This window comes from Equus przewalskii, chromosome 15 (assembly GCF_037783145.1).
Source record: "Equus przewalskii isolate Varuska chromosome 15, EquPr2, whole genome shotgun sequence".
Classification (NCBI taxonomy): Eukaryota; Metazoa; Chordata; class Mammalia; order Perissodactyla; family Equidae; genus Equus; species Equus przewalskii.
This window is the reverse complement of record NC_091845.1, coordinates 22,323,429-22,346,713: the sequence shown is the minus strand read 5'-3', so window position 1 is coordinate 22,346,713 and position 23,285 is coordinate 22,323,429. Positions and strand designations below refer to the sequence as shown.

Below are 23,285 nucleotides of genomic sequence, written 5' to 3'. Positions count from 1 at the left end.
AGAGACCACAAAATTCATTTAACAAGGGGCGAGAGTTTCTATAATTCAAATCCTTTTTCTATAATTCGAATCCTAGAAATCACAGATGTCTTTGGATAAACTCAAATTACTTCAGATCCACCTGGGCAGGACACTGATCACACTACCAGAATTCATCACTGTACTGATTATAGACATAAGAAATAGTATTTATAAAGTATAGCCAAAATTACAAAACAGTCAATGATTAATCACAATAGGTACTAAGTAGTTACCCCAAAAACAAAACACAAAATTCAGTACCTTTTCTTTTATTGCTTCTTGAGTGAAAATTGCTTTCTTCCTTTCTTGTTCAACTTTCATTTTTTCCATTTCTAACTGACTATTCAACAGTGTCTAATGGAGAGAGAGACAGTTAGATGATTTCTGTGATAATAATTCATGCCATCGTTAATAAGTCAATCTCAAAGTTAGGAGCGTAAAGTATAGACTCCTATTTGTTTTACTACTGAAGACCAAGTTTCAAAAGCAGTAACATCACCCATTTCATCTTGTTTTCTCTCTAGTTCGCTATCACCCCCAACCATTCTCTAATGGAAGCCCTAAAAAGTGAACAAACACTAATAAAATACCTTTTCTTTCCTTGTCTCTTCAAGCGTTCTTACATATTCATCTTTTAGGTTTTCTAATTCAATCTGGTACCTATGAAGCCAGGGATAATGAAACAAAACAAAAAAGATGAAGTGAGTACAGACTATTAAAAACTAGCTACATCATTAAGCCTCGTTACATATATATACATATATTACAAATATAATTTCAGATAGATGGATTTTATGGATTGTGGTTTCCAAAGAACCCAGACATTTATTTAGAAAGACCGGAACACTGCAAAAACCCCCCATAATATAAAAATAACTCAAACGAGTGAGGTCTCCAAACTATCTTGTGGTTACATATTCCTTTAAAAAAATCTGATTAAAGATATGAATCCTTTCCCTGGAAAATGCAAATATATATAAAACATGCCACACAATTTCAGGAGCCTATGTAAGGTTCAATGAATCCCAGTACCCTCTTGCTATAATATCCTATTACTGATGACTGATTTTAAACACTAAAAGTATTTATTTTTAGTTCTCAGTGCTATGAAGCTAAAAGCCAACAATATATTTTTTTAAATGCTTTAAAAATGTCATGAAACTACCAAGAATAAAATCAAGAAACATGCTCACCTATGATTTTCATCCTCCAGTTTTCTTAGCCTATTTTTCTCTGATTCTAGCTGGGCCTGACATCTACTGTTTTCCTGTCTTAAGAGAGAATTCTGTGACTCCATGGAAGACATCTGAATTTTGCTGGCAAGGAGTTCTTCTGTAGCCGCACGTTCTCTTTCTACTGCTGCTGCCAACAAGGTCTGGGATTCACCTGATTGTAGAATAAAAAAGAAAAATCATATTTACACATACCCAAGAGACCAAGATACCAAGTGGATTCTTACTTTGAACTTTTAAGGCTGCAAGTAGCCACACTTAAAACTGGTAACTACTTATTGCCTAAGGTGGGAGTGCCTACAGAGACAAAAGAACCAGTCTTAATCTATACCTGCTTTATCATTTTTTTCCCAAAATATTTTAATTTGAAAGTGGAGTCATGTATTAAGAAAGTAGTGGATTAACATGATGCTTGAACAACTGGACGTCCATAGAAAAAAAAAAACCCAAAGCCAAAAATGAACCTCAAACTAAACTTCACATCATATATGAAAATTAACTTAAAATGGATCATAAACTAAGTGTAAAACAAAACTATAAAACTTTCAGGAAAAAAACATAGGAGAAATCTTCACGATCCACGAGTAGGCAAAAAATATTTACGTTTGATGCTCAAAGGATGACCTATGTAAAGAAAAATGGATAAATCGAACTTCTTCAAAATTTTAAACTTTTGCCCTAAATGAAGAGGATGCAAAGACAAGCTACAGATTAGAAGACAATAAATGCAAACCACATATCTAAGACTAGTATCTAGAGTATATAAAGAAGACTCAAATTCAACAGCGAAAATACAAACAATCCAATTAGAAAATGGGCAACAGATGAGAGAAGATATTTTACTGGTGAGGATGTAGAAATGAAAAATAAGCCCATGAAATGATGTCAACACCATTAAGCATTAAGAAAATGCAAATTAAAATCACAATGAGCTATTACTACACATCTGTCTGAAGGACTAAAAGAAAAAATGGGGACAACACAAAATGCTGGCAAAGATGTGCACAAACTGCATTACGCTCATACATACTGCCACTTTGGAAAACAGCTTGGCAGTTTCTTGAAAAACTAAATATGCAATTACCCTTACAACCCAGCAATTGAACACCTGGGCATTTATTCAGAGAAATGAAAACTTATGTTCACACTAAAACCTGTACATGAACGTTCAGAGCAGCTTTATCTGAACAGCCAAAATCTAGAATCAGCCCAGACACCCTTCATCAGGTAGATGGTTAAACAAACCATGGGAAAACACACAGCAATAAAAAGACTAAATCACTGATACACAGAGTAACGTGAATGAGTCTCCAGGGAATTGTGCTGAGTTAAAAATGCAAATCTCAAACGTCATATCTTATACAATTCTATATATATAATATTTTGAAATGCCAAAATTTTAGAAATAGAGGACAGATTAGTGGTTGCCAGGAATTTGGGGTAAGGAGGGAGGGTATGAGGGTAGTAAGTGTGGTTACAAAAGGGCAACGTGAGGAATCTTGACTGTAATGATGGATATATAAACCTACAAAAGTGGTAAAATTATATAGGACTTAATACACACACAGAAACACACATAAATGAATACCAGAAAAACAGGTGAAATCTGAATAAAATAAGTAGATTGTATCAATGTCATTGTCCTAGTTGTCATGTTATACTATGATTTTGCAAAATGTTAACATTTGGGGATATTGGGTAAAGTGTGCAAGAGACCTCTCTGTATTATTTCTAATAACTGCACTGAATCTAAACTATCTCAGTAAAAAACTTGTAGTAAAAAAAAGATGAGTGGAGAAGATTCTGAAATTTAACCAAGGTAAGAATGCTCATATTTTTCTCCCTACCAAAGTAGACATAATAACATCTCTATTTTACATTTTATACTCTATTCCATACTGTATCAGTGCTCCTATTAACAGCATTATATGGTATGCTTGTCCTGTAGCTTTGCCTGTATTCCAGCATAATACCACATATCCTCGAGGGTATGTAGACTCCAGTCTAAAAACCACAAAAACAATGGCTTCTAGTTTTCACTTATTGCTAAATAAATATTTTGTTTTAGAAGGTGTCATTTTCAGATGTCTCCTATTTCATAATAAATTAATCTCAAAAAGTTATCATAGATAAATGACAGACCTAAAACTTATACCAACAAATTAAACAATATATAAAAGTTCACCCAGTTCAGTGATCTTTTTTTTTTTAAACTGATGAATCTTTTTCCAGACAAAATCTTATGTGGAACTCAAATAACAAAAGATAGAGGAAGGAGGCACTAGCTCTATGAAAGCAGTCTGGAGAGAGCCCAGGACTTTATTTATTGAGCTTCCTTCCCACCACGACAGCTGGCCCTAAGACATCTACTGAATACTTTTTGAAAGCCACTAATCTAGTTCACCCCTTTTAATTTACAGGGAGTAGTCCAGAAAAGGTAAGTGACATGTTCCAGACTGTTTGGCTGGTTAAAAACAAAGGAAAATAAAACATTAAACCCAGAGTCCATGTCTCCTGACACCCCTTCAGGTTTGCGTCTATCACTACACCATGATGTCTCTCTAGTTAGTTTTAGGCATAGAATGGACATATGAATTTTTCATGAATTTGCTAGCTTCTAGGATGTCTACGATACACATATATTACCTGTCCGTACTTGAATAAACATCTTGGAAGAATAATTTTCCTTTTATTAACAGCACAGAAGGGCAACCTGGACCGTTTCTGTTAAGAAGCAGAATATGGACTCTTAAGACTCTATAATATCTGTCTACCAGAATTTGATCTTGATTCTCCTTACACTTATCTCTGTTCTTGGAATTCTGCCACTGACTAGAGTCATATCTGACCTCTACTTCCTACACTATTACAGACAAGCTAGAAAGGGGTTAGATTTGGCCACAGACAAGGAAAAAATTGAGTGCAGTGGTCTGTGAAAATGAATGACAGATGACAGAAGTATTTTAGATAGTATCTGACACATTGTGTGAGGGAAAACAAATGCTTTGAAAGTCACAAAATATTAGGAAACAAATGTAAAAGAGGAGAAGAGGTAAAAATTTACAAGTTAGACACAAAATATAACTATTGGATCAAGTGAATTTCAATCTCATACTATTATCCTAATTCTACAAACAAGACGGATGGCTTCTGCATCGAACATAAGAACTTAAAGCAGTTACCAAGCCTATCAGAAAGATTCTTCTCTAACTTCTCCCATGATGATGTCTGGGACCCCAGAGTTGCTTGCAAATTTTCTATCTGTCGAAGCAATGGTCTTGTTGTTGTTGAAACATTTTGACTCAGTTCTTGGTTTCGATTCTCTGCTTCCTGGAGTCTCTGAATCACAAAATTCTTAAGTGATTACCACTGACGACAATAAAAACACTAGCAAACAAACTTCACGAGAGAGTTCTGGAAAAAATTATTTCTTCAAGATAGAATTGTTTGTCTTTTTACTATTTTCTAATTATTCAATCCCTAAGTTAGAGTTAAGATGCATAACAGAGTATCTAAATAAGTGCTTCTTTATAAAGCATTTCTAAGATAAAGATATCTTTTCTAAGATGAAGTTCCTTTCTAATCCAAATATTTCTAAGCATTTATAAAGACAGAAAGATCAATCTGAGTTGTATTTTCTCTCCCGTATCCTGTGCATGTTCACTGACTGAAAATTAATAGGGTAGTGCCACAAAAACTAGGCACTGATTATCTGCCCCACAGTAATCAAAGACTGATAATAATTGATAAACCAGCAACTACAAATGAGAAAACAATACTGAATATGCAATAAATCATGATAAAATTATTTTCTAAAAACCTCAGGGATTTTCTTGTATATTTTTAAGGTACCCAGTCTGATTTTATTCACACAAGCTACAAAAATACAGCAAATGCTAAGTATGGTAGTAATCCTCTCAATTCCATGAACATAACCCCACTGAGTCATTTTTATTTCTAGGAAACCATATCTTGGATTTGTGTTTAGGAAAACTGTGACAGTACCTGCTGGAGTTCACTGATCTCATGGCGTAAATAATCCTCTTTTCTGGCAGCTGCTTGTTCTGCACGTTGCAGTGCCAGCCTAAGGTCCCCCACCTGTATGATGAGAACCGATACACCATCACAAACAATAATAAAACATTATCCATAACCTCTTGCTACCTACATATTTTGTGTCGTGTTGACTTACTGTTCACCTATAATATTCTACATTATCCAAAGCGCTTTTACATGTGCTAACCATCCATCTAGCAATTCTAAAACTACGTATATTCAATACCTATTTAGGAAAGCACTGTAAATGCTCTTGCATTTACAAACAGAAACACTGAAAAAATAAACCAAACTCTAATAAAATGGTTACCTATGGGCAAAGAAAGGGAATGAGGAGGGGCTAAGTTGGAAGCAAATGTGTTCTCAATATATTTTGCCATATAGCTCTCACTTTGCAATCGTTTAAATATTCTACATATTCATGGAAAGTTAAATCAAAAGTACATTGGGGTCAATGAGGAAAGATAATCTTTTCAACAAATAGTGCTGAGACACTTGAACATCCACATGCAAAACACCTAAATGTGAGAGCTAAGATTATAAAACTTTTAGAAGGAAACAGGTGAAAACCTGCGTGAGCTTGGATTAGGCAATGGTTTCTTAAACATGATGCCCAAAGCACAAGGAAGAAAAAAAAATAGATAAACTGGATTTCAACAAAATTTTAAAACTTTTGTGCATCAAAGGAGACTATCAAGAAAGTGAAAGACAACCTACAGAATGGGAGAAAATATCTGAAAATCCTACATCTGATAAGGGTCTACTATGCAGAACATATAAAGTATTCTTATAACTCAAAAACAAAAAGACGACCCAATTAAAATATGGGCAAAGGATTTGAACATTGTAATAAATTTCTCCAAAGAAGATACACAAACGGCCATAGAATAACCACCTAAAAAGATGCTCAACATCATTAGTCATTAAGGAAACATAAATCAACACCACAATCAGATACCACTTCACACCCACTAAAAAGGCTACAATGAAAAAAATATACACAATAGCAAATATCGGCAAGAATGCGGAGAAAATTAAACGCTCATATATTGCTGGTGGGAACATAAAACAGTGCAGCTATTTCAGAAAAGTTTGGCATTTCCTCAAAAAGTTAAAGATAGGATTACTATATAAGCTAAGGATATATATCTTAAGAGAATTTAAAATATATGTTCACACAAAAACTTGTATATCAATATTTATTTATAGCAGTCTTATTCACAGTAACCAAGAAGTGAAAATAACCCAAATATCCATCAACTGATGATTTTGTAAAACAAAGCCTGACAAATTTTGCTCTTCCTCCTTCACCTGAGGTCCACAGACTCCCACAGATGTTATGAATGAACTCAGGAGTTACATGGATTCTCCTGCAATTATGTGCAACGTTTATCTGCCTATGTGCATTTCTCTAGTAAGAGGGTCCTTAGCTTTCATAATATTCTCAAATAAGTCTGAAATTCACAAAAAATTAAGCAATATTGGTATAATATAAGCATCACTTTAACAACAAATTAAAAAAACAAACGATTAAGTTTGGCACAATCCAGTACTCTTAGAAAAATGCCCAACAGGATTATAAATGAAATAAAACACATGTACCACTACATAAGCTTTGAATCAAACTAACTAATGGATTCTTTAATCTGCAGAAGTACAAAGATTTAAAAGACCAACTTAATTCATCACCCATTGCTTACTTGAATTGCTAATGTTTCTTGCTGCTGACGGGCTTCTTCTTGGGCTTTCTCTAGTGCTGCAGAAAGTTCTTCTTTAGCTTTCATTTCACGACTTAGAGCAGCTTCCTGTGCCTCACTATCCTTTGCAGCATTGGCTTTGTGGAGATCAGTAAGTTCTCTTAAAAAAACCAGATTGATCATTTTTATTTAAAATAATCTACATTTAATTACACACCCAAGTTAATGAAGTTTCTAAGATTTCCATGAGATCTACAGAATAAGGGAGAATTCACTACATAATAAACACTGACTGCAGCAATGACGCTCTCTATTGAACTTGCTTTGACCAGTTACAAGTCCATATATAGCTAAGTTTATAAATCTTGTTAGTGATCAGACAATAGAAAAAGTATTTCTTCAACATCTTGCTCTGATATTTGATTTTAAATGGGTTGCATATTTATTCATTCTCTTACTTGTAGGCACTATCAAGAGCAGCCTGAATACTTCGGTTCTTTTCTTCAAGTTCATCCATGTCTACTTGAAGTCGGCCAAGATCTTTCTCTTGGCGTTCTACCACAGAATTTAGTTTTTTAATATTTTCTCTATGTTGTTTCTCAACCTCTTCTTTGCCATCAAGCACCTATATTACAAAAACAGTCAAAAGTATTTTCCAATAAATAACAACATGGTAAATAATTGTATTCCAGGAATCTCAAGTGTTATAATGAAGAAAAATCTTAACATTCGCTGATTAAATTGTTTGAAAAATTCTTCCCACATGATGTATCCCATTAAATTATTCCAAATGCTTTATAAACCATGGTCAACTGTTCACATAGGAAGTAATAACATATACATAGAGAATGGTTAATATTCACCTGTTTTAAATGTTGCAACTCTTCTTCTAGCTCTTTAACTTTTTTGTTCAGTTTTGCGATAATATTTTCATTTTCTTTGTCTTTAGCCCTTAATTTCTTAATGATGTTAGAATTCTGCAGCTGCTGTTTTGAAAGTTTTTCTCCTGACAACGGCAAAAAAGTACAAGTTCAAATAATGATGATTCCCTAAGACCTGAATGGAATGTTTTATTTAACTAGTGCCATAAAAGGAAAGAATATTTTTAAAATCACAATACTCTAACTCCCAATGTGACAAATGATTTGGACAAGAATCATCATGAATGCTAAAATTACTAGGTGGAAGAGTGATGGGGAACAGGATATTTACAGTTTTAAAAAATCATTCCCACATACTATAAACCACAAAGGGAAAGTACTTTTACAATGAAAAAATCCGGCAGTTGCCACCTTAACCAAACAGTCAGTTTTGGCATTGCCAATTGTGGTACAGCCTGACACTATGTGTCTACTGACGTGATGGAGTGGTAGGTACACAAAATCAGCTATGATATTTCTTACTAAAAATTTGATCTGAATCTCATCTAAAGAAAGTGACAAATTCCTAAACATGGGGCATTCTGTAGGACAACTGGCCTGGAGTCTATGAAGTCTTCAATATCATGAAGGAGAGAGTACTATCCTAGATTGGTGACAGACTAAAAGAATATAATGGCCAAATACAATGTACAAACTATGACTAGATCTTGGTGCAGGATAAATGATCTGGTACAAAGGTCATTTTGAGAGACACCTGGGATAAAAGATAAAATATATGCTGGATTACTTTTCTGAATTCATGCCAATTTTCTTAAGTTGGATTATGATGTCATGCTTGTGAAGGAAAATGTACTTGCCCTTGTGAGATGCACACTTAAGAATTTAGGAGTAGACTTCAGATTTAATGCAATCTGTCTTAAAATCCCCATAGAATTTTTCACAAAAATAGAAAAATCAATCCTAAAATTCATATGGAATCACAAAAGACCTCAAATAGCCACAGCAATCTTGAGCAAGAAGAACAAAGCTGGAGGTGTCACATTTCCTAATTTTGAAACATATTACCATGCTACAGTAATGAAAACATTAGGGTACTGGCATAAAAAGAGACATATAGACCAATGGAACAAAATAAACAGCCTAGAAATAAATCCACACATTTACGGTCAACTGATCGTCAACAAAGATGCCAAGAACACACAATGGGGAAAGGAAATCCTCATCAATACATAATGTTGGGAAAACTGGATATCCATATTCAGAAGAATGAAACTGGACCCTATCACACACCAACACAAAAATCAACTCAAAATAGATTAAAGAGTTAAATGTAAGACCTGAAACTGTAAAACTACCAGAAGAAAACATAGGGAAAAAGCTTTTTGACATTGGTCTTGGCCATGATTTTTTTGGATATGATCCCAGAAGCACATAAAAGCAAAAACAGACAAGTGGTATTGCATAAAACTAGAGAACTACTGCACAGCAAAGGAAACAATCAACAGAGTGAAGATACAACCTATGGAATGGAAGAAAATATCTGTAAGCCGTATATCTGATAAGGGATTAACATCCAAAATGTATAAGGAACTCATACAACTCAACAGCAAAAAAAACAAATAAGCTGATTAAAAATGGGCAACCCACAACTAAAAAGAAATACACAACTATGTACTGGGGGGATTTGGGGAGAAAAAGCAGAAAAAAAAAGGGCAAAAGACGTAAAGAGATATTTCTCAAAAGAAGACAGAGAAATGGTCAACAGGTATATGAAAAGATGCGCAACATCACTAATCATCAGGGAAACGCAAATCAAAACTACGATGAGATATCACCTCACCTGTGAGGACACCTATTATCAAAAAGACAAATGCTAAGTATTGGGGAGAATGTGGGGAAAAGGGAACCCTTGCACATTATTGGTGGGAATGTGGACTGGTACAGCCACTATGGAAAACAGTATGAAGATCCCTCAAAAAATTAAAAATAGAACTACCACATGATCCAGCAATCCCACTTCTGAGTATATATCCAAAGGAAACAAAATCACTCTCTCAAAGAAATATCTGCAATCCCATGTTCGTTGCAGCACTATTCACAATAGCCAAGATATGGAAATAACCTAACAGTCTGGTTGATGATGGACGAATGGATCAAGCAAATCTGGTATATAAAGAATATATATAAAATGTAATACTATTCCATCTTAAAAAAAGGGGGGGGGCCAGCCCCATGGCTGAGTGGTTAAGTTTGCGCGCTCCACTGCGGCGGCCCAGGGTTTCGCTGGTTCGAATCCTGGGCGAAGATATGGCACCGCTCGTCAGGCCATGCTGAGGCAGCATCTCACATGCCACAACAGGAAGGACCCACAACTAAGAATATCCAACTATGTATCAGGGGGTTTGGGGAGAAAAAGGAAAAAAATTTTTTTAAATCTTTAAAAAAAAAAGGGAATCCTGCCACTTGCGACAATATGGATGAACCTGAAGGATGAAAGGGCCAGACACACATAGTACACGATCTCACTTATACGTGGAACCTAAAAAAGTTGAACTCATAGAAGCAGAGAGCAGAATGGTGGTTACCAGGGGCTGAGGGGTAGGCAATATCGGGGGATGTTGGTCAAACAGTACAAAGTTTCAGTTACGCTGGATAAATAAGTTCTTAAGATCTAATATACAGCATGGTGACTAAGGACACTAATTCTGTGCTATACACTTGAAATCTGCCAAGAGAATAGACCTTAAGTGTCCTCGTCACCAAAAAAAAGCGAACCACATGAAAAGATGGATATGTTAATTAGGATGATCATGGTAATCAATGCACAATGTAAATGTGTATCAAAAAATCACATTGTACACCTTAAAGACATACAATTTTTATTTGTCAATTATAGCTCAATAAAGCCAGGAAAAAAATTAGGAGTAGAATGTTATGATATCTGTCACCTACTTTCAAATGGTTTGGCAAAAGAGTACTGTGTGTGTACGAGTATACATGTACATAAAGATTTGCAGGACGTGTGGCAAGACGTTAACAGGCGATGAATCTAGGTAACGAAGTAATCAGTTACTCATGGTAGTGTGCTTTCAGCTTGAGTCTTTCAGCTTTTCAGCTGTGAGTTGAAAAATACTTCTGGGGGATTAGAAAGCCATATGTAAACATTCTCATATGAAATAGTTCTACTTTCTCTATAAAAAAGTTCATTAGGTAAAAAAAAATCAGCCCACTCCCTAACTGAATTACTAAATTCCAAAATAGTGACATTTGATATTAATCTTTTAAATAACTTTTTAAAATTATGAAACCACGCACTTCAGCCTTCCCCTCAGTCTTTAATATTGTAACATAAGGCAGTTACTTCAAGATGTCTTGAGATAACGATTACGTGTTTTATCAACTCTTCCTTCATTCTTCTGTATTAGGGCTTAGACTGTGTTTTATAATGATCTATATACCTATATTTCCCTCTCACTAAACTGTAATCTCCTAAGGGACAAGGAGTGTGTTGTATTTATTATTGAACCAAACACAATATCTGACATAATAACTGTTAAACATTAGGCTGAATAAATGAAAAAGAAAAGTTGGGTAAAACTAACTTTTTCACATGAAATGATTGCTTCCAATTGTTCTCACTTACTCTGGAAATTCAATTAAGTTCCATGATTTAAGCACAGAAATGTTCATTCCACCACTATTTGTAATATTAACATTTTAGAAATAAGTGTACAACATTAGGGAAACAAAACAAATTATGGTATACTCATATAATTGACTTTAATACAGCCATTAATAATGGTATCAAAGTACTTAAAGGCACAGGAAAATGTATAAAAAGGAAAATTACAAATTAGATAAATCACGTTAATTATTTTTTAGAATGTGTTTAAAAAAGGCATAAAAAGGGACTAGAAGAAATTCATAGTTCCTTATAAAACTGGATTATGATCTATTTTTTCTTTCTTTGTACACTTTCTATAACCAAAAATTTCTGTAAATAGAAAGTATTATTCCTTTAACTATAAAAACTGCAATTAAGAAAAGAAAAAGTGGGCCAGCCCAGTGGCACAGCAGTTAAGTTCCCACATTTCGCTTCTCAGCGGCCTGGGGTTCGCTGGTTTGGATCCCAGGTGCAGACATGGCACCGCTTGGCAAGCCATGCTGTGGTGGGTGTCCCACATATAAAGTAGAGGAAGATGGGCACGATGTTAGCTCAGGGCCAGGCTTCCTCAGCAAAAAGAAGAGGATTGGCAGCAGTTAGCTCAGGGATAATCTTCCTCAAAAAAAAAAAAAGAAAGAAAATAAAAATAAAAATTCCCTTAACCACCCTTCCCAAAACCTCCTGCTTTGCTAGCATATTATATAAAGAAATTAATTCAGTGCCCATTTGTAATGATTTATCTCATGAAGGATCTTTAGTTTCCACAATCTTGATAATTATAAATCTTTTCATAAAGTGCTTAATAATTGAAAAATTAAGACAAAAATACAAAGAAAAATTCACTATCAAATGCCAGAACAATACCATATAGCACCCAAGCCAGAGATTCAGATACTATATAAACTCCAGAATTATAACTTTGAAATATCTTGGTTTAAATGACAGGCTCCAAGACCTGTTACAAGCACTCCTAGGGAAGTACAAACTTCTGTTTTTCAGAGGTTTTTTTTACCTCCTTAGAAACAAAAAGCTACATACATATATCTCTGCCTTATACATCTTACTAGTCCCTATTCTTCCATAAATTGTCATCTATCATTTCTGAGGTTTAAGTCCAAAGCTTTCTTGCTTCTGGTATTTTTTACTACAAAACAGCAGCTAGTCATGTGGCAAGTACTTTTCCTGTTCTTACAATATTTTTCATAATCAACGGAATACTTTACGTACCTTCTTCCATTAACCCTTGGATCTGCTCATCTTTCTCTTTCAAAAGGTCTGCAGTTTCACTACTATTTAATCTAGTGGCAAGTTCTTCTTTCATATTTTTGATTTCCTAATTAAGAAAAAAATTGCAAATTCCAAACGAATTACTTCCATTCTAGGCATGTTTTTGAAGTTTTTTCCATATTCAAAGAAGTCGTCAATAATCACATTCTTGGTAAGAACCCCTAAGTTTTGTTCAGTTAACCTGAGTTTATTACTTTGGTTAATTAAGACCAAGTAAACAGCTCTGAAAACAACATATAATACCTGAATTCAGATATAAACAGGTTTTAATATGGAAGCACAAATGAGAATACCCTTCTTCACTAACACTACATATGTATTCTACAAGTTAAGCACTCTATTTGGAACGACATTTCAAACACTGCATGTCTTCCTTTGTCACTGCATTTCTTTCTCTCATCTAAAACTCACTGCACTTACTAGTGTGTTGTGACATGAGAGGGAAAACATGACTATAAGGTTCAATCTACTTTAATAAAGCAGAGATTCAACAGAAACAAGTCAAGATAGTTTGTCTTTTAAAACTGCAATGGAGAAGTACGGTGATGTGAAAACTCTCTTATGACTTAAAATTTGGTTTGAAGCAATGCTCTAAAACCAAACAATAGCTGAAAACAACTAACATTTATTAAGTATTTAAACCATGCTTTGTATCCACTATCATTTAATCCTCACAATAATCCTATGAGGGAGGCACTTGTATTATTCAACTACATGAAGAAGCAAACTAAAAAAGACTGAGTAAACTTTGAAGGTCAGAGAGCTAGTAAGAGGTAGATTTATGACTTGAACCTAGGTCGGTAAATTCCCAAAGCCCGTGCTCTGAACCGTCCACAACAATGCCATCCATTTTCCAACTGTCAAACTTTGCTTCATCCGTTAGCGTCCACTAAGAACAGCATGTCTTCCACGAAACCTTCCTCAACTCCCCAGGTCAGAATTCATCCTCTATGATACCATTCCAAACGCTTATTCATCTCTCTCTAAAACTTATTTCATTCTGCCTAGTACTATATAGTTGTTGACATTATCTGTCTTTCATCACTAGAAAAGCAAATTCTTCACTTAAGGCAATTCAACTCACCTTTGAATTTCCTATGGATCCTAAGAGGGGGTGCATAAATGGCAGTATACATAAAATGTGTCATATGTATTAAAACTTAGAGTTTAAGTCTTTCCACCTTTAATTAATGGTTTGGATCTATTTTATATCTACAGTTCAAAGTGCACTACAGAAAAGAAAGATTACTTAAAATCTAATTTCTTGATTAGACTGGTCCAGATGGAATACAGCAGGGACAGGAAGAGGTAAGTTGGTTACGTAGTCTCAGGTTATTGTTAGTGTCTGAAACGAGCTAGTGGAGGGCCAGCCTTGTGACCAAGTGGTTAAGTTGGCACACTCCGCTGTGGCAGTCCAGTGTTTCGTCAGTTTGAATCCTGGGCGGGGACATGGCACCGCTCCTCAAGCCATGCTGATGCGGCGTCCCACATGCCACAACTAGAAGGACCTACAACTAAGAATATACAACTATGTACTGGGAGGCTTTGGGGAGAAAAAGGAAAAAAATAAAAAAATCTTTGAAACAAGCTAGCTAATTAAAGCAACCAAGCAGATGGCAGTATATGATACATTTCTTTTGTGTAAGAGTATACACAGAAATTAGAAATATTAACATTAACATTGGTCAAGAAAGGGGAAAGCAACCTAACTGAGAAGGGAAAATGCTGGCAAGTGTCATTACTAATAATTGGAATACAAGCAATAATTACTAACCTTAGTTGGTTACCAACTTCTGAAACAGCCAACTATTCCAAATTATAAGAATTAGAACAATGGTTTCCAACCAGGAGTGATTTTGCTCCCAAGGGCAAAGGGGACATCTGGCAATGTCTAGAAACATTTTCAATTACAACTGTTGGGGGACTGGAGTGGAATATGGGGAGGAGAGGGTGATACTGGCATCTTGTAGGTAGGGGCCTAGGATGCTGGTAAACATCCTACAATATAGCAGACAGCCCCACACAACATAAAATTATTCAGGCCAAAATGTCAATCATGCTGAGGTTAAGAAATCCTGCATTAGAATAAGTCAACACTATGCCTCCCAAGAGGGAGTCACTAACCATTAGAAATTTTTATTTTAAAATTCCTTTGACTTGAAGAAGTATATATAATATTTTGAAGTGGGAGGAAAATAACAAATGAGAGCAATGATAAATTTTAAAATTTATATAGAATCACTTAGATTTAAGTGCTATTTATTTTGATGGAATTATCATTTATAAAAATTATAACGATCCTTGCTATGTATCTTGCAAGGACTTACACAAAAATTATACAAACAAGTATTTGTTTGGATTTCTTTAAATTAGCAAAAATCTATAATTCTCAAGATAATGAAAAATCTACAATCTAAGTTTTAATATACTATATAGTATCCTTTTAATGTTACTTACCTTTTCTCCATTACCAAAATACTATGAATGCATTCCTCAAAAATCTATGTCTCTATAGAGTTTAATTAATATTATTTAAACTTCCATTACCTTTTTAGCAGCATCTCTCTCTTTGCAGGCTAGCTGAACTTTCTTTTCTGCTTCTGCAATTCTCTGAGTAAACTCAACTTTCAAGGAAGAAATGCTGCTGCTTTCTTCTTTCACTCTGAACATTTCACTAAATTTAAAATAATATTGAGACTGAGGATATTTGTTTATTTATTCCCAAGTTAACAAGGTGAGTTCAGTTTGCAAAAGGAAAATAACACTGTCTTCAACACACACCTTACTAAAATACATTAGTTTTAGCCCTGTTAACTTTTAAGAGAAAAATTATCTGCTTAATTTAGTTTAAAACAGCTCAAAGAAAACCCGTTTGAAAATGAAAACGTCACCAACAGTTGATATACAGAAATAAGAAAAAAGTAAGTAAAATTTTTCATTTTTTAATCTTTTTGTGTCACATTTTACCAACCACCTCCTTAAAGCAAAGCAATACTTAGTATTTTTTAACTATAACATCACAGTTTTCTTTAAATATATGTTTTAAATCTCTAATACTAAAAGATTATTAATAATAAACGGAAAAAGGTTTTTTGTGCTTTTCTTTGCAAAACACCTCTCTTCAATGCCAAAGGTAACATGGTAAAGATAATCTGAGGAGAGAAGTAATCTCTAAGATTAGAATTGAAATGCTATATATTTTTCAATAATTATAAACAAGTTAAATTATAAAACATTTTAATTTCAACAATATCTTTAAATAAAAACACAGTATATGGGCATCTACAAAATGTGTAAAATTATTCACATTTGTAAAATACTTACTCTTTCAGATTGTCATAAGCTTCTTCTAGAAGTGCTTTTTCTTTACTAAGAGATAATAGCTGAGCCTCCCTTTTATCCAGTTTCTCATTCAGAAATTCAACTGTCTGGATAAGGAGAACACACAAAAGTCAAACATTTAACTTTAAGAGACCATTTTTACATGCAGGTGATGAGTTATAAAGGTAATCTAATCACTATAGTAAATAAAACAGATTTATCTCATTAAAAAAACTAAAAACAATTTGGGAACACAGTGGTTACAGAACAACAAGAACTCGTACAGAGCTAGAGAGCTGGTAGGAGAGTATAAATTGGTACAACCACATAACTGGTGGGAGTATAAATTAATAAAACCACTTTGGAAAACAATTACGAAATATCTAGTTGAAGATCTACATACCATTTAATGTAGAAAATTCTACTTTTAGGTATACCTTAGAGGAGAAAACTCTTGCATAAGTGTACTAGGTAACAGCAAAAATCTAGGAACAGTGTGCATGTGCATCAAAACAGGAAGGGACACAGACGCAATCAAAAAAGATCAAAGAGGAGCTTCAAAGCCTCTAGTGATGTTCCCTATCTTAGCTGGATAGTGGCTATACAAGTGTCTGTTTTTCCACATTATTCTTTAACACAAACATGTAACATGTAACTTCAGTATGATATACTGCATTTAAAAAATAATTTTAGAAAAATCTATAGGCATATAATTAAAAAATCTCTAGAATATATCAGTATAAAGCTAAATTAAAAGGAATGCTTAGAATATCTCATTTCTTAGGTTCTGCTGAAGCAGTGATCAACTTGTGAATGAGGGGAGGAATGGTGCCTAAAAAAAACCTAAAGTCTTACCTGAGTTAGGTCTAAATTAATTTAGAAATGACTTACCTTCCAGAAGGTATACCATAACTTTAGCATGGCATTTTGTTTGTGAATAATATTAAACCTAGGTAACAGAATCTGGCACTTTTTTTTATGTTAAATAATTCAACACATGGCACTTACAGGACATTTCTTCAAGACATCCTATATCTCAGAGGAGTCTAGTAAAGATGCCAGATCCAACTCAATTTCTATATCTAAAAATCATAGGGAAAAGCCACAAGTGTGACTTAATGTTAACGAATTTACACCATTTTTCTTTTATAGGTATTAAGGAGAAGCAATTTGTCAGTCGTAAGCAATGCCTTTGTTCCTTGGACATTTCCCTTTCTTACTCCTGTAAAACACCTATCAATAGAAAATATCAAAAATAACATAAAAGAGAAAACAAACTGAAGCAATTAATAACAACAGAAAAACATCAATTATTAATCTGAAAACTAAATTTTTCATTTAAGATTTGCTGCAAATAATGTGAACGTGCAAAAATTTTTTTGCTATTAAGAAAAACCATATAATATTTAGATTTGTTTTAGCACATTTATCTGCAAAGGAGTCGAAGATATATCTTAACATAAGAAGACGGTCCTTTGCAAAGTGACAAACTAATGAGCATAGCATAAGAGAATTTTAAGGTCATAAGGACTCAACAGTAAAGACATAAGATGGAAACTTTTTTATGCTCTATTAAAATATCAACTTATTCTACCATAGTTGCCCTAGAGAAATTTCAAACACATTAGTATCAATAATTATTCAAGTTTAAGGTCCTGAATGTCACACTTACATGGCAAAATGCCTACCAATTTTAACAGTACAAATCATTATGCATTACTGAATATTTAATAAACAAATGGTTTAATCTCTGAAAAGCATATCCAAAACTCCCACTCCCCTTCTATTTTCTAGAGTTACCTTGCAAACATCTTCTTTCTCAGAAAGTGCTTCTGGCTGACTTTCAGCAGCTTCGCCCTCCTCAGCCACCTTGTCTAAGAGAGTATGTCCTTCATTTATTGGTGTAGAAGAAACCAAGATATCAGGCTGTTCACAGTTAACAGGAGTTGCACTTCGTCCACTTTCTTCCATTTCTGTGTCCTCAGTGGGTATAATTAACGTTTCATTTACTTCTTCTTCAGATTTTCCTTCAACAGATTCAACTATCTTATTCTTTGGAGTTGAAGGATTAACTATAATAGGTACTAAAGCATATCCCTTGCCTGACAATTCATCATCTGAATTGATTTCGCTTACACTACGGCTATCTAATGACTGTACACTAAATGAGTCTATTCTTTCAAAAGCATCAGATGAGCAGCAACTCTCAGTGAGTTTCTGGAAATCATCTAAACGATTATATTCAGGACAAGCAGATGCTGAGAGAAGCTGAAAAGATGTCTGCATTAAGTGAAGACTTGATTTTGAATCTGTAGTCTCTTGTCTCGAACTTGCTGAGCTCTCACTTATTACACTTTCATGATCTAAAACTTCAATATCACTGGTGGTAGAAGTACCTGATGAGAAGGTACTAACAGGAGGAGAAGGTGTATTGCTCTGTCTGTCTTCGTGCTTTTGTTCCTTAGGTTCCAAAGCCATGTCCTTTGTTTCTGCTGTGAGAGACTGTGTGGACATATTAGATATATTTTCCCTAGTGGTTTTCACAGTAATTACACTTTCAGATACTTTCAAAGGTACAGTTGACACCTTTGTATCACATTCTTTATTAACAGTTTCTTCATGCTTGCCTTCTGTTTTAGGTGATGGAGTACCTACTGCCAGAGTTTCCTTCAATACAACACAGGGAGAAGAGTCTTTTACTTTTGACTCAGTTGTTTCAGTTGTTCTTGACTGTCCAGTGTGCAAGGATTCCTGTAAGGTACTTTTCACTTCTTCTTCTGGTCGTTGAGATTTGGCTGGTGGTTTTGATACCACTGGACCCTTCTGAATGGTCTGGACATCCGTTGGAGAGAGAAAGGCACTGAAGAAATTTTCAGATTCATCTACCACTGTTCTCCGAACTGGCTTTGTAATTGCTTTAGGAGAGGCTACCGGTTGACTCTGAGGTTCAGTGCTTGATTTTAATCCCCAGGTTGAACTATCCCATCCTCCACTGACAGGGGGACTTATTCCTTTGATAAAAAATTATTAAAAAAGATAAAATCACATACATACGACATTAATATTATAATCATTATTATAAGGCAATATAAATATAAATTTAAAAAAAAAGAAAACCTATGGAAAACCACCCATAACCTGCACCTGTTAAACTCCTTCCTTACTACATAATTTAGTTCACGGTTAACTTTGGGCCTTAAAGAAGAAAACTGATATGGATCTGCCCAAGAGGAACTAAAAGCAAAGATAAAAGACAAGACTGGGCCTGGCCTACTAGAAGCAAGTATATTACTCCCTCCCACAACAAATTAAGAAAGTAATGGCATATGTTAGATACCCACACTAAGTCCAAGATACATATGACGCATCTCACATTAACGGGCAGTATCCTCATTTATAGGTCATGTGCAGTTATGGCAAATTGACCCCACCTTCTATTCAGTTAGTTTCATACTAATTTTATTCTTGTAACATCAATAATAAAACATAGTTATGAGCTAGACAAAGGGTAGCACTCAAAACTGAACCCAAGATCCTGGTGACAAATGTCCTTTTCCAAAGATCTGATTAAACTGATGAGAACAGTAACTTCTAGAGGACAAATTCATTTTCATCCACTTAATGACAAGTTCATTCTCCAAGTCCCACTCTCCAAACCTACTCTATGAGAAAGTTTTGTTCTCTTCCTAAATTCCAAATTATGTCAGCAATTAGTAGAAGGTCAATACGAATTTCAGAAATGTGCACATTTTTAGAATTGCTGCTTTTTGGTATAGATGCTAGGATTTTTTTAAGAACACTAAGGAGAAAACATCTTCTGAGTAAAAATAGGTAATTATATCAGTCATAGAAATACACACTACTAAAACCCCCAATGATAAAAAAAAAAAGCATATTTGTTAAAATATTTAAAGCATTTATTTTTAAAAAATTCTTCCTTTTCTAAATTCAAATGTGGCTGAACACAAATCCTACACAATTAGAAGTAGGGGGTGGGTGCCCAGCCCGGTGAAACAGTGGTTAAGTTCACCGGCTCTGCTTGGGTGGCCTGGGGTTCGTGGTTCAGATCCCAGGCGCCCACCTACACACGGCTCACCAAGCCACACTGTGGCAGCATCCCACATACAAAATAGAGGAAGACTGGCAGAGATGTTAGCTCAGGGACAATCTTCCTCAAGCAAAAAGAGGAAGACTGGCAACACTGGCAACGATGTTAGCTCAGGGCCAATCTTTCTCACCAAAGAATTTTTTAAAATAAAAAAAAAAGAAGCTGGTGGGAAAAGCACAAGTGCCTAAAAGGTCCTAAAACTATCAAGCCCTATATTAAAGTCTATCCTTTAATACAATTTCAGAGGTATATAGGAAATTTCAGGTTGAGGACACAGTTTTATATCCATCCATTCAGTACACGAAAACAATGAGAAGAGGAGAAAAACAAAATTAAAGAGGAAAATGTAACAAGATTAGGTCTGCTGATTAGTTTAAGTCATCTTAACAACAGAAGTCAGATATGCCTCTTGAAGAATGTTTTATATAAATCCCAGGATTATCTGATATTTACTTAAATTACTCCATTCTGAACACTGCTCATCTCTGAGTGACAGCAGTGTAAAACACAGATGATCAACAAACATTATAGCATTTCACTAAAATCTGAGTCAATTCTGTATAACTTATTCTTAAAAATGAATTATATAGCACCATTCCAGCCCCAGGTTTCATAGAACAAGTATCCTTATACTTAAGTTACATTCTGTCTCCTCCAAAGTGTGGGAGACATACAAAAAAGGAGGTTGAGCTACTCCAAAAAGTTCATGTAATAGCTTGTAAAAAGTAAGAGAGGCATAACACACACACACACACACACACACGGACCAAAATATCTTAAAATGAGGGACCTTAAATATAGGTCCTGACTTTTCAACGATGTAAAATCAAAAACAAACCAGAAAGGAGTCCTCAAGAAAACTTACTCCTTTTCACAGACGTTCACACCCCTAAAACTTGCAAAGCTTTACCCCACACACCAAAATGCTAAACTGTTCCTTAGGCTTAGGGCCAAAAGTACCTGAAGATCCCTGAAAAATGAAGCTCGACCAATCTGACAAACAGAGACGTAGCTATTGGAAATAAAATGTGATGCAACCCCAAAATCTTGGGCCACAGTTTCCACGAGTAACATCTCCAGCATATTCTACCCCTGGCGCGCTGAGTGGCCTAAAGGAAGTTACTTAGCCTTTCTGAGCCTCGATTTCCTCTCCAGGAAAACACGGATAGCAACGAAGGAAGCTCGAGGAGCTATTTTGAAGATGAGAAAGCCATAAAAAAGCACATTAAGGAGCTCGCAAGCACGAAGTGCTCACTCACTGTGAGCGACTGTTCTTCTGTCCCTGTTGATTAACTTCAGATCTTGGCTCTGAACAGCGCCCAAAGTGCGCAGCAATTCGAGTTTCGGGAAGGCTGTGTTTGGAGCTGCGTCGGGGGAGGGCTTGGGGACAAGACAACAAATCAAGTCCCTGTGAGTCGAGGCCGGCAGGATCCGCATCCAGGGCCACAGGCAGAGAGGACCGTGAGGCTGATTTTAACCCAGGAAAAGAACAAAGTCCCCCTTGGAGACAAAAGCAGCGCCTGAGGCCGGGCTGGGGAGCAGTGACTTCCCGGAACCCTCCGCGAGGACAGCGCCCTCGCGACCCGCTTCACCTGCCTGCCTCCGGGGACACGCCTGCGCGGCCCCGGGCCCCGCTCCCCTGCCCCTTACCCGGCTCTCCATAGGGAATGGTCTCGGCCCAGGCGCTAGGCTCCTCATCCTGGATGTCCAGCACCCTGTCGATGGACTTCTGGGCCTGGGACAGGGCCTGCTTAGCGAAGCTGGAGAGCTGGGAGGCGTTGAACCAACTCATCTCCCCTTCTCAGCCGGCACTGGCGGCGGCAGCACCCAGCGGGAAGGCCGAGGGCCAGGCCGACCGGCCTCAGGCCCGGGGAAGGGTGTAGCGGAACGGCCTCGCTCCCTTCTCTACTCGCCTAGCCCTGTCAGTGGGAGGCCATGACCCCAACAGGCTTCCCCGGGTCCGGGAGGTTACCCTCAGCCCCTTCCGCACAGCTGAGACGAAGGGACCAGACTGCGCATGCGCGAGCTTCTTCCACGTACACAACCACCGAATCCGGGAGCCCAGAGTTCCGTGGGTAGACGGAAGAACAGAAGAGGGACGTTGACGTCATATCCGGGAGCCCAGGGTTGCCATTAGTTACTCAAGAACGCGGAACGGTTTCTATTGACACTGATTCCAAGCTTAGCGCTGGCATTCTCAGCCACGGGAGAAACTATGGCTACCAGCCAAGGCTGACTCTTCCAGGAGAAATAAGCGACTTTTCATGTGGATCCCCTCCTAGAAAATAACTCACATACTAAGAGGTAGCACCTTGCCAGTAAAAAGTGCAAACAAAGGGGAGTTTGGGTCTCGCATCCTCTTACTGCTTTGTCTCAAATATTTAATCAGTTGTATTAACTTGGCCTAAAGGAGGAACCCTAGGTTTAGGTTTCTCTAAAACTACGGAACATTTTATAAAAGACCTGATTCAGCCCACCTGATGGAAGTAAAAAGCTGTCTTCCAAAATGAGTTACAAGTTAGAACAAGGGTACAGAAGGCGCAATCTCCCCCTCACAACACAGGTCCACTCTCGGCCCCAATCAAAACCAACCTGGGAAGCACTGTAACTATTAATCTATTAATGTGTATTGTGCATATTATTTAAAATACAACTTTTTCGGCATGCACTTTTCAAACATTTAGCTATACGTAGAAATCAAATTGGCCTTCCTAATCTAATCAATAGTTATGTTTGGTTTGGCTCCCATAATGTTAAAGATAAAATTCTACCAACATTTAAAAGGCTAATTTCATATAAAAATCCAGATTTTCAGCTGATTTTGAAAAATACGAATACGAACATGGCACAGTCAGCTGGAAGGGTTGCCCCTTTTGACAAGTAATTTTCACTCCAGTTTGCCACAGACCTCACTAATCATACTACCTCCTCTTATTACATCCTCCCTGCTGCAGTTATTTACTTTACCTGCCTGTCCCCTATATTTGAGTATTTTACTCCACTGCAAGTAACTTTGCC

General features: G+C 36.0%; 1 protein-coding gene across 4 annotated transcripts in view; it reads right to left on the bottom strand.

Annotated features, from left to right (window-relative positions):
• The window catches only part of TMF1 (TATA element modulatory factor 1), a 28,429-nt gene extending 6,027 nt beyond the window's left edge, over positions 1 to 22,402 (bottom strand). For 2 of the 4 annotated variants that reach the window (XM_008520019.2, XM_070576840.1), the window contains exons 1-13: positions 21,527 to 22,282; positions 17,960 to 19,170; positions 16,163 to 16,266; positions 15,386 to 15,512; positions 12,779 to 12,884; positions 7,870 to 8,012; positions 7,465 to 7,631; positions 7,010 to 7,166; positions 5,259 to 5,351; positions 4,436 to 4,592; positions 1,215 to 1,407; positions 612 to 681; positions 283 to 375 (exon numbers count right to left, since the gene is read on the bottom strand). In XM_008520019.2, coding sequence (XP_008518241.1) covers positions 283 to 375; positions 612 to 681; positions 1,215 to 1,407; positions 4,436 to 4,592; positions 5,259 to 5,351; positions 7,010 to 7,166; positions 7,465 to 7,631; positions 7,870 to 8,012; positions 12,779 to 12,884; positions 15,386 to 15,512; positions 16,163 to 16,266; positions 17,960 to 19,170; positions 21,527 to 21,704 — 2,799 coding nt within the window. In that variant the 5' untranslated portion in view covers positions 21,705 to 22,282. Of the gene's footprint in view, positions 1 to 282; positions 376 to 611; positions 682 to 1,214; positions 1,408 to 4,435; positions 4,593 to 5,258; positions 5,352 to 7,009; positions 7,167 to 7,464; positions 7,632 to 7,869; positions 8,013 to 12,778; positions 12,885 to 15,385; positions 15,513 to 16,162; positions 16,267 to 17,959; positions 19,171 to 21,227 lie in introns of all 4 variants that reach the window. The other 2 variants (XM_008520038.2, XM_070576841.1) reach the window with 2 other exon arrangements.
• Positions 22,403 to 23,285: the final 883 nt, after the last annotated feature.